Source organism: Hemitrygon akajei, chromosome 8, assembly GCF_048418815.1.
Source record: "Hemitrygon akajei chromosome 8, sHemAka1.3, whole genome shotgun sequence".
Classification (NCBI taxonomy): domain Eukaryota; kingdom Metazoa; phylum Chordata; class Chondrichthyes; order Myliobatiformes; family Dasyatidae; genus Hemitrygon; species Hemitrygon akajei.
This window is the reverse complement of record NC_133131.1, coordinates 155,603,413-155,615,720: the sequence shown is the minus strand read 5'-3', so window position 1 is coordinate 155,615,720 and position 12,308 is coordinate 155,603,413. Positions and strand designations below refer to the sequence as shown.

General features: G+C 41.6%; 1 protein-coding gene across 1 annotated transcript in view; it reads left to right on the top strand.

The window, feature by feature from the left end:
* Positions 1 to 12,308, top strand: part of rnf32 (ring finger protein 32) — a 72,339-nt gene that overhangs the window by 26,038 nt on the left and 33,993 nt on the right. Inside the window, exons 2-4 of the mRNA XM_073054884.1 lie at positions 6,582 to 6,719; positions 8,795 to 9,062; positions 12,150 to 12,292. Coding sequence (XP_072910985.1) covers positions 6,636 to 6,719; positions 8,795 to 9,062; positions 12,150 to 12,292 — 495 coding nt within the window. The 5' untranslated portion in view covers positions 6,582 to 6,635. The remainder of the gene's footprint in view (positions 1 to 6,581; positions 6,720 to 8,794; positions 9,063 to 12,149; positions 12,293 to 12,308) is intronic.

Below are 12,308 nucleotides of genomic sequence, written 5' to 3'. Positions count from 1 at the left end.
ACTGTGGCTGTTGAAGCCTTATCTTACACCTGTTTCTCATTCGTCCACTCTCCACCCATCTCTGTGTGAACAAAGCTGACATAGAGATCCCTTCATCCTTGCCTTTCTTGATATAAGCCTCCACTTCCAGCATATTATCCTTCACAATTTCCATCAGCTGAAGTGACACCTCCACCACCTGCCCCATTTCCACCCCACAGAGACCACTCCCACCGTGATTCCCTGGTCTACTTATCCCTCCCCATCAACCCCTCCAGAGATCAAAGTCATCTGTGTTTCGAGACCCTGATGTGGCCTTCTGTACATCAGTAAAACCAAGCACAGACTGGGCACCTATTTCACAGAGCACCTATGCTTGGTCCACAGCGGCTATCCTGAGCTCCCTGTTGCAAGTCATTTCAATTCCTCTTCCCACTCTCATTCTTCTCAATTCTAGCATGATACTCAATGCATACTGGAGGAACAATACCTCATACACGAGGAAATCTGCGGATGCCGGAAATTCAAGCAACATACACAAAATGCAGGTGGAACACACTATGCCAGGCAGCAGCAGCCTGGCCTGCTGCGTTCCACCAGTGTTTTGTGTGTGTTGAAGAATTCCTCAGAGTCTGCTTGAATATTTTACAATCCATGACATGAACATTGAGTTTTTAGGTAATCCTCCCTTTGGTGAATGCATCTCTTTTTTAATCCCTTTCCCCCACCTCTCTTTCTTCTGGTCCTCCTATTTTTGTTCCCTTTCCCTTAACCATCCCTGCTTCCTGTCCCCCAACACCCGCCCCCCAAATCCAACTATCCACTACACATTAGTTCACCCACTGTCTCCCCCCCCCCATACCCCTTCCCCATTTGGTTCTGGTTTGGGATACATCTGCCATTCACCTCTCCCTTAATGTTTCCCATTATCACCTTCAGACTAAAGCACTGGTAGCCCTTCGTGTTTTGTTTTATCTCCCTCAAGCAGCTGTCTCCAACCTACACACTTCCCCTCCCCACATCACTCCATCTGCCTCTCCATTTTGTTTTGTTGTCTGTCTCCCTTCTTACTCACCTGTCACTGTATCCCACCTCCTACTTGTTACAACCTGCCTGTCCACCAATCACCTCAGATATCGGTCTCACCTCTCTCCCTCTCTATACGAGCCATCTGACGTCTCCGCTCTCACTTTTAAAGCAGAATTTCAAGATGAATCACTGGTATTTCCCTCCCTCCCACTGAATGAACTCAACCCACTGAGCTCTTGCAACAAATTGTTGGACTTCTAGTTCACCCCAGAAGTAGAAATGTGTTCATTGTATCTCTCAATCAGAACCATTCCTTCCATAAAGTCTTTCACCAAGTTACCCAACAGCCTTCTATTTTCAATAGTGACTACCTACATTGAAATTGAAATAATATCAGGGATCTCTGATTTCCACTCTACTGACATGGACTCTGTTTAACTTTTCATTCAAAAGTTGATCCGCCACCCCCCCCCCCCCCAATAATCATTGGAAACTTGAAGTTGATAAGGTATATTTCAACAGTAACAGTTACTCTTTATCTACAGTATTTATAAACTGAGATTTGAAAAGCTTTACAGGATGCTTCACAGAGTCATAAGAGTGGTCGGGGGTAGGGCATGAAGGAAAATTAACTATAATCTGATAAAGGACATTTTTAGAAATGCCTCTAAAATGGTTTTGTAGTCAACACTTGTTTACACAGCATATGAGGAACAATATTAGAGCATTTGGATCGTCCATGCAGGGTTTCAAGAATTACTTTCCTGTGCAATCTGCCATGGTGATTACTCTTCAGCTGTGGTCCTCAGTGGGAAGTCTGCTTCAGACAGTGTCTTAAATCTGCTGGTATGCTTAGGTGGGGTCAAAGAAGTATTCAAGGTTAAGCTGAGAAGGACTGGATGAAGTAGATTGTTTGCAACTTTCCAAAGAAAACACAGAGCATCAAATACAGAGATATCTGGCCTATCAGCGGCATCAACAGAGCTTTACCAAGAGGGATTTCTCACAGGTTAGCGGCAGTTATTTAAAAAGGGAGCTTCAAGAGCGTTTGTCCATTGTACATGGCCTATCAGCAGCTATAACCAGAGCACCAATCGTGAGTTAAATAGCAGGGAAGGTTCCAGCATAAAAGGGAGACGCTGCCTAGTGGAGTGGTTATCAAAGGAGTGATCTGAGGCAGAGTAGTATAACGCTTTGGCGATAACAGGTTGAGGCGAGGTAAGTTACCTGTGAGGAATAGAAACAGGAAGGATGTCTGTGAGGCTGGGTTCTGTACTGGATGTCAGATGTGGGAAGTTCGGGACAATCTCCCGGATGCCACATCTGTGCCAGGTGTGTTGAGCTGCAGCTCCTTAGGGACCATGTTAGGGAACTGGAACTGCAACTGGATTACCTTCATCTAGTTAGGGAAAGTGAGGAGGTGATAGAAGTTATAGCCAAGTAGTCACACCAGGGCCTCGGGAAACAGGTAAGTGGGTAACAGTCAGGAGAGGGAAGGGCAAGAGTCAGATACTAGAGAGTACCCCTGTGGCTGTGCCCCTTAACAATAAGTACTCCTGTTTGAGTACTGCTGGAGGGAGGGGGGATAACCTACCTGGGGGAAGCAACAGTGGCCGTGTCTCTGGCACAGAGTCTGGCCCTGTGGCTCAGAAGGGTAGGGAAAGGAAGAAGGCAGCAGTAATAGGGGACTCTGTAGTTAGGGTGTCAGACAGGCAATTCTGTGGACACAGGAAAGAAACGCAGACAGTAGTTAGCCTCCCAGGTACCAGGGTCGGGGACGTTTCTGATCACGTCCACGAAATCCTAAAGTGGGAAGGTGAACAGCCAGAGGTTGTGGTACATATTGGTACCAATGACATAGGTAGGAAAAGGGAGGAGGTTCTGAAAACAGACTACAGGGGTTAGGAAGGAAGTTGAGAAGCAGGACCTCAAAGGTATTAATCTCAGGATTACTGCCTGTGCCACGTGACAGTGAGTATAAGAGTAGAGTGAGGTGGAGGATGAATGCATGGCTGAGGGATTGGAGCGGGGGGCAGGGATTCAGATTTCTGCATCTTTGGGACCTCTTTTGGGACAGGTGCAACCTGTACAAAAAAGGACAGGTTGCACTTGAATCCCAGGGGAACCAATATCCTGGCAGTGAGGTTTGCTAAGGTAGTTGGGAAGAGTTTAAACTAGAATTGCTGGGGGGTGGGAACAAAACTGAAGAGTCAGAGGAAGGGGCGGTTGGCTCACAAATAAAGAAAGCTTGGAGACAGTGCGAGAGGGAGGATACAGTAGGCAGGTGATAGAGAAGGGATACACAGACTAATGGTTTGAGATGTGCCTATTTTAATTCAAAAAGCATCATGAACAAAGTGGATGAGCTTAGAGCATGGCTCAGTACTTGAAGCTATGATGTGGTGGCCCTTACAGAGACTTGGATGGCTCAGGGACAGGAATGGTTACTTAGAGTGCCAGGCTTTAGATGTTTCAGAAATGACAGGGAGGGAGGCAAAAGAGGTGGGGGCATGGCACTGCTGATCAGAGATAGTGTCACGGCTGCAGAAAAGGAGAAAGTCATGGAGAGTCTCTGGGTGGAAGTTAGAAACAGGAAGGGGTCAATAACTCTACTGGGTGTTTTTTATAGACCATCCAATAGTAACAGGGACATCAAGGTGCAGGTCGGGAGACAGAGTCTGGAAAGGTGTAATAATATTAGGGTTGTTGTGATGGGAGATTTTAATTTCCCAAATATTGATTGGCATCTCCTTAGTGCAAGGGGTTTAGATGAGGTGGAGTTTGTTAGATGTGTTCAAGAAGGTTTCCTGACCCAATATGTAGATAAACCGTCAAGAAGAGAGGCTGTACTTGATCTGGTACTGGGAAATGAACCTGGTCAGGTGTCAGATCTCTCAGTGGGAGAGCATTTGGAGATAGTGATCACAATTCTGTCTCCTTTACCATAGCATTGGAGAAGGATAGGAACAGAAAAGTTAGGAAAGTGTTTAATTGGAGTAAGGGGAAATATGAAGCTATCAGGCAGGAACTTGGAAGCATAAATTAGGAACAGATGTTCTCAGGGAAATGTACAGAAGAAATGTGGCAAATATTCAGGGGATATTTGAGTGACATTCTGCATAGGTATGTTCCAATGAGATGGGAAGAATGGTAGGGTACAGGAACCGTGGTGTACAAAGGCTGTTGAAAATCTAGTCAAGAAGAAAAGAAAAGCTTACAAAAGGTTCAAAACAATGAGGTAATGATAGAGATCTAGAAGATTATAAGGCTAGCAGGAAGGAGCTTAAGAATGAAATTAGAAGAGCCAGAAGGGGCCATGAGAAGGCCTTGGTGAGCAGGATTAAAGAAAACCTCAAGGCATTCTACAAGTATGTGAAGAGCAAGAGGATAAGACATGAGAGAACAGAGCCAATCAAGTGTGACAATGGACAACTGGAGGAGATAGCTGAGGTACTTAATGAAAGCTTTGCTTCAGTATTCACTACGGAAAAGGATCTTGCCAATTGTAGAGATGACTTACAGTGGATAGAAAAACTTGAGCATATAGACATATAAGAAAGACGATGTGCTGGAGCTTTTGGAAAGCATCAAGGACCACAAGATGTACCCCAGACTACTCTGGAAGGTGAGGGAGGAGAATGCTGAGCCTCTAGCAATGATCTTTGCATCATCAATGTCATCAATGAGGATGGGAGAGGTTCTGGAGGATTGGAGGGTTGCAGATGTCATTCCCTTATTCAAGAAAGGGAATAGAGATAGCACAGGAATTATAGACCAGTGAGTCTTACTTCAGTGGTTGGTAAGTTGATGTAAAAGATCTTGAGAGGCAGGATTTTTGAATATTTGAAGAGACATAATATGATTAGGAATAGTTAGCATGGCTTTGTCAAAGGTAGGTTGTGCCTTACGAGCCTGATTGAATTTTTTGAGGCTATGACTAAACATATTGATGAAAGTAGAGCAGTAGATGTAGGGTATATGGATTTCAGCAAGGCATTTGATAAGGTACCCATGCAAGGCTTATTAAGAAAGTAAGGAGGCATGGTATCCATGGGGACCTTGCTTTCTGGATCCAGGACTGGCTTGCCCACAGAAGGCAAAGAGTGGTTGTAGACAGGTCATATCCTGCATGGAGGTTGGTGGCCAGTGGTGTGCCTTAGGAATCTGTTCTGGGACCACTTCTCATTGTGATTTTTATAAATGACCTGGATAAGGAAGTGGAGGGATGGGTTAGTAAATTTGCTGATGACACAAAGGTTGGGGGTATTGTGGATAGTGTGGAGGGCTGTCAGATTTTACAGTGGGACATTGATAGGATAAAACTGGGCTGAGAAGTGGCAGAAGGAATTCAACCCAGATAAGTGTGAGGTGGTTCATTTTGGTAGGTCAAATTTGATTAGTATTAATTTGAAATAGTATTAATGGGAAGACTCTTGGCAGTGCGGAGGATCAGAGGGATCTTGGGGTCCAAGTCCATAGGACACTCAAAGCTGCTGTGCAGGTTGACTCTGTGGTTAAGAAGTGGTACAGTGTATTGGTCTTCATCAACCGTGGGTTTGAGTTAAGTGCCGAGAGGTAATGTTACAGCTATATAGGACCCTGGTCAGACCCCACTTGGAGTACTGTGCTCAGTTCTAGTCACCTCACTACAGGAAGGATGTGGAAACTATAGAAAGGGTGCAAAGGAGATTTACATAGAAACATAGAAAACCTACAGCACAATACAGGCCTTTCGGCCCACAAAGGATGTTGCCTGCATTGGGGAGTATGCCTTATGAGAATAGGTTGAGTGAACTCAGCCTTTTCTCTTTGGAGCAGCGGAGGATGAGAGGTGACCTGGTAGAGGTATATAAAATTATGAGAGGCATTTATCGCGTGGATAGTCAGAGGCTTTTACCCAAGCCTGAAATGGCTAACACAAGAGGACACAGTTTTAAGGCACGTGGAAGTAGGTACACAGGAGAGGTCAGGGGTAAGTTTTTTACACAGAGAGTGGTGAGTGTGTGGAATAGACTGCCTGCAATGGTGGAGTCATCAGAACGATAGGGTCTTTTAAGAGACTCCTGAATAGTTACATGGAGCTTGGAAAAATAGAGGGCTATGGGTAATCCTAGGTAATTTCTAAAAGTAAGTACATGTTTGGGTCAGCATTGTGAGCTGAAGGGCCTGTATTGTGCTGTAGGTTTTCTTTTTTTATGATCAGAGAAAAGTTCCATGATGACAGTCATTGGTGGACCCTTTCACAGTGGCTCTGTAGCAATCTCTAGAGATTCTGGAGCAAGGAGAACATTTCCCCTTTGAAATATAGGGGGCCAATGGGGACAGAAAAATAAAAGTCATACTAGGAACAGGAAGGAGAATACTGAATAAAAGTTGTATTAGACAAATTGCATCTTTATGGAATCTTTGTGTAAACTGTATTAAATAAACATCTTTATTTTGGCAACAGGGCTTTTCTCTGCCTTTCTGTGATTGTATATTAATGTATGAATCAAAAGTGCATTGTATAAATGGGAATAATTTAGTACATTTATAATGTAAATAATATATTAATAATGTTTGTTTTATTTTAGATAAACTTCTGGATAAATGAAATTTCCTGTTGAGGTCAAAGCTTTGCTTTAAATATGGATTTAAGTGCAACAATATCCAAATCACTGAGCACATCTTTGATGCCAGGCCCAAGTAGCAAAACACAGGGGAAGGATAAGGTACATGTTCGAACTCTTGAGTATTTGGCTTTATAAAGAGACTCTGTTAACCACTTTCCTATTCTTTATGATATATTCTACAAATAAAAAAATATTTTCTTCTTACACAGAGGATTCACTCAGTCACGTTTTACTTTGTCTAAAATTAAACAGGTTAAATAACGTTATTGTATTTTTTTTGACCTGCCGAGGTGGACTAAGCATTCGAATATTCTGAAGATTGAAAAGTTAGCACTTAACCAAAACAAGAGTTGTTGTATCCACAACCTCTAGTTAAGTTAGGAGGCATTAGCACCAATATTTCTAACTCCTTTCCTGCTGCTTTGTTAGACTGCCAAAAGCCTCTCTCAAGTAATGTCATTGCATATAAGCCTCTTGAGTCTGCAGCTTTCTAATTGTTCACCATGGTTGCAGAACACAATGTGTTCAGCTACAATGAAAGTGCAAAATATTTAATTGTATCCCTTTTGCATTATTTGGCAAGGTCAGCTGTATGGGATCACTGCTTTTGCCCAATATTTTTCTTTGTTATTTGTATTCCATGCCTTCATTTGAGCGCCTAGAATCCACAATTGCAACATAAACTGCAGTTACTTTCCATGGCTACTCAAACAGCAACTTCCAAGCGCATAACTTCTACCAGTAGGAAGGCTAAGAAGGGAGGCAGGTGCACAAGTTCATTGCTCACTTGCAGGTACCCCTCTAAGTTACAAAACATCCTGATTTGAAATTAAATTTCATTCCTCCCCGACTCTAAATCTTGGAAATCAGTGTGGAAGAACCTTCACAAGAAGGATTGGCTCATCACCACCTCTCAAGGGCAGTAAAAACTGACCCTGCAAACAATGCCCCAAAAATGATTGAATGAATATATAACATGGGCTATAGCAAAATTTGGAAACTGTTTTATTACTGTTTAGGACAACATTGTGGTATGGCTTTAACAGAAACGTCAACTGCAGCTTGTTTGCATGTTTATTTAAAGAAGCTTGTTATGATTATTTTCTTGTCGATGACAAGTTCCCTTCTTGGCAAATATTGAATAACTAATTCCAAAATTATATATCTTTATTTCTGATTATTAATATTTCTGTAAAGAACAGATTACTGTCTAGATTTTAATCATGATTTAAAAGTGCTTCTGTTCTCCAAATTATGGCTTATTATGTTTTGAACCACATTTTAAACAAAGATATTTGACCTCTGTTGCATATGCTAGGATTTGTTCAATGAAAAACTGCTTTTGAAAGCTTAATTTACTTCTTATTCAATGAATTCTGCATTCCCAAAGATGCTCATTAGCAGTGATCTCTATTCATTACATTTTGTTATGGTAATATTTTGAAATTCAATGGAGAAGAAAAAGGCCAATTTAAATTTAATATGTTTATTATCAATTTTAAACTCCCTAAATCACAGGGATAATATAATGCTAGAGTAATACTAGTATCTGATATGTGAGTCCCTTACAAGTGGCTGGAGACTGAGAAGATTTGTAATGAATATTAGCCTGTACCTTTTCCTGGTTTTAACTGCAGAAGACCTCTTCGAAGGTATAAGTTATAGCCAAGTCTTACAGACCAGAAACTGTTCTTCTCAGATCTCATTAAAGAGGGAAGGATATGTATAATTTGTATATTTGTTTGTTAAAATAGCATTACGTCTTTTGTGCTTTACGCCTTTGGGCTGATTGTGGTAGCTCCAGTTGAATATAAAGGCTGACTGTACATAGGACCCCTAAATCGGAAACTGATTGAGGAAGGAGAGTGTTTATGGGATGTAATTTAGCACATAAACACTTTCATTTCTCAATCAGCTCCAATGTATCCACCAATGTAGTTAGGCTTTCTGGAATTTAGCAGGGAGAGACGCAATCGTTTTTTTTAATGAGCTCTCTTAAAATAGACCATAAAATTTGTAAGGGGATGGAAGGAGAGCAAGTCATGAAACATTAAATGTATACCCCAAAATAAGTGGATAACAATTTGTTGGACATAAGTTACTCAGTTAAGAGGGCTTCTCAAATAAAAAATAATTAGTTGTTCTTGCATTCTCATTTCCATTGTACCCTTTAGCGTATTTCCACAAAACCAGACACCACAGTGCTCACTGCTGTAGCTTTGCAAGATCACATTATTAGGAATCTGCAGCTCCAAAATCATTCATTGTCTGATACTTTTAAGACAAAAGAACGGAATAAAATGAATTGTTACAGGCTTGTAAACCGAAACACTGTGAAGCCTGTCGTGGATACAGGGATAAAAAGAAATGAAAAAAAGGAAATAAAGGAAGATGAGGAAAGAGAGTATGTTTTGGATCCAAAACCTCCAGGCCTTACTTTAGGTAAATATATTTAACATTTCGTATTTCAGTTTTATTAACTTTGTAGGGTACAATGTGCAACGAACCTTGTGGATGAGATGGAAATATGAAGTCCATAGATAGGAAGTTGTTGAAGCCATTATTCCTACTTAATGCAACATGAGATAATTTATTAACATTACAGAAATTATTTTCACCCATTTTAAGGTTTGCCATTTTGAAGCGGACTCATTGATTCAGCTGCTTCAGAGTCAAAAACAACGTTTAATAATGATCGCAGCACACACAAAATGCTGGTGGAACACAGCAGGCCAGGCAGCATCTATAGGGAGAAGCACTGTCAACGTTTCGGGCCGAGACCCTTCTTCAGGACTTTTAATAATGATATTTTCTAGAAACTTTTTATGATATTTGATGCAGTGAAGATATAAAATTCTGTGTGCTTTGATAAGCAACTTAGCAGAAAACTAAGTTCTGATAATGTCAGGAAGTATCTCTACCTCCATCTCTCAATGACTTACACAGCTTGTTGGCAGCACTGCACAGTGACGCACCTGGAAGAGCTGCTCGCCCCTAGCTCTGGTTACCTGGATTCAGTCATGACCTCCGGAGCTGTCTATGTAGTGTTTGCACAGTCCCCTTGTGCATTGTCCCGTTGCTCAGGTTTCATCCCAAACTATACAATAGTTAACTAACTGAAAAGTGGTCACTGCAGAGATAAGCAGTAGGAATGTGCAGTAAATTGGGGAAAATGTGGAACTAGTGTAGATGAATGCTTGATTGTTGGTGGTGAATGAATAGCTGAAAGGCTTGTTTTCATGCGGTATAACTCTGAAATGATTCTACATTGGATGGCTCTACCAGTAGCCGTATGAAGATGGTGCAGAGAGGCTTCACAGGAGTGAAGAATAGATGAATAGATGAGAAAGAATATAATGTAAAGCAAAGCAGTCATCCAATTTTAAAGATGAAAGCACTGAAAAATAAGGTAAATGGTGTGAAATAGTGCAAAATCAAAAGATGATTGATATTCAGAATGATGTCAGTGTACACACTGAAATTTAATGAGTACGAGAGACATCTTGTTACAATTATATATAGCCCACTTGATGCTACAAATGGAATACTGAGGACCATTCTATTTTCCCTGCCTGAGGTATACCTGCAGTTGAGGAAGTGCAACAAAGGTTCACCAAATTGATTCCTGAGATGATAGGCATGTCTTAAACTGGGAGATTAAATGACAGGACCAATATCCTTCTGAATTCAGAACATTGTGAGAATATAAAATTCACTTGAGATACAAAATTCTGTAGGGCTTCATAGATGAATATTGTGACAATGATATGTCTGGCTTGGTTTCTAAAACCAAGGATCACGGTCCCAAAGTAATTGTTGGCCATTCAGGGCAAATGAGAAGATACTCATTCACTCAAATATTTGCGAATCTTAGGATTTCTCTGTGCGAGAAAGCTATAGAAGCTCAGTTTCTGAGTACATACATGATACCAGATGACAGATTTTTAGCTATCAAGTGAAATGAGGTTGCTGCAGAAATTGAATTGATTTTATTTCTTACATCCTTCACATACATGAGGAGTAAAAGGCTTTATGTTACAGCTCCATCTAAATGTGCAATAATAGTAATTTATAATTTATGATGAACAGGACTGTCAATGTAACATAGAAATACACTCAAATCTGCGTGAGTTAGTCAGTCAGGTGGCCTGGTGGAAGAAGCTGTCCCAGAGTCTCTTGGTCCTGGCTTTTATGCTGCAGTTCTGTTTCCTGGATGGTAGCAGCTGGAATAGACTGTGGTTGGGGTGACTCAGGTCCCCAATGATCCTTCAAGCCTTTTCTTCACACCTGTCTTTGTAAATGTCCTAAATCATGGGAAGTTCACAACTACAGATGTGCTGGGCTGTCCGCACCACTCTCTGCAGAGTCCTGTGATTAAGGGAGGTATAGTTCCCATACACCAGGCAGTGATGCAGCCAGTCTGGATGCTCTCAATTGTGTCCCTGTAGAAAGTTCTTAGGATTTGGGGGTCCATACCAAACTTCTTCAACCGTCTAAGGTGAAAGAGATGCTGTTGTGCCTTTTTCACCACACAGCTGGTGTGTACAGACCACATGAGGTCCTCGGTGATGTGGATAGCGAAGAACTTAAAGCTGTTTACCCGCTCAACCCCAGATCCATTGATGTTCAAATGATGCAGAAGTAATAGATCAGTCAGTTCCTTAGGTTGTTATAGACAGGGGCTGATAGTGGGGATAAGCTCTTGCTACCTATTAAATGCTTCAAATGGCATGTGCCTCAAATAGCTTCTGACAACCAGATTCAGCTCCTGCCCGCCACATGCAGCTTAGCTACTAAGCCCAGTGGAAGAAATTCTACTGACAGGAGGAGCAAAGGTGGGTTATTGTCACCTTAAAACTAGTATCTTCAGGCAGATAGGGCATGTCAGCTGTGGTTTGAAGCTTACCAGGAGAAGGAAAACTCTGATCTCAAACTTCAGCTGCCTTGCGGCTATACCCACTAATGGGGAAGGCTTTGTGAGTAAACCCCCGAGAAAAAAATCCAGAGCTGGAGTCCCTAATGCAGATCTACATAGAATTCAATGCTGAATGGCAACTCCTGCAATGCCACTGGTGCCAGACTGTATCATGGAGAGGGTGAGCTTGCTGTCCATACTGTACTGCCCTACCTTTAAGTATCACATGGATGGCTGGAGTGCAGCACCCACGGGCAGCCCCACCAGTGGAGGGTCTCAAATAGATCAGCCATAATCTTACTGATTGGTAGAGCAGATGCAACGTTCTGCTTCTAAGTCCTATGTTTTGAGTGTTTGCCGGCCTTGTGCATGGACTAAAATATTTTTGTTTGAGTGTCCTTGATTTGAAACAGATGAATATTAAACTTCTGCTGGTAATGCCGTAACTGGGATTTGTGCATTCTTAGATAATGCATTTGTAAATTCGATTTAAATATCTTCATCTTTTATTATTTCCACTTATAATTGTCAAATAGCAAGATAATTGGATGAACTCGAGTTTTACTTAGAGCAAATTCTGAGACATATTTCTACTATCAATCTTATCCTTTCAGCTCAGAAAATGGGTCTGGTTGAGGCACCTAATGCACCCTTGACAGCTAATGAGTGGCATCTAGTAAAGAAGAGATCTGTACAACAGGGAGATTCAGCACAGCCTTGTGCTATATGCAGAGAAGAATTTGGATTACAACAACAAGTAAGCACCTTAACTG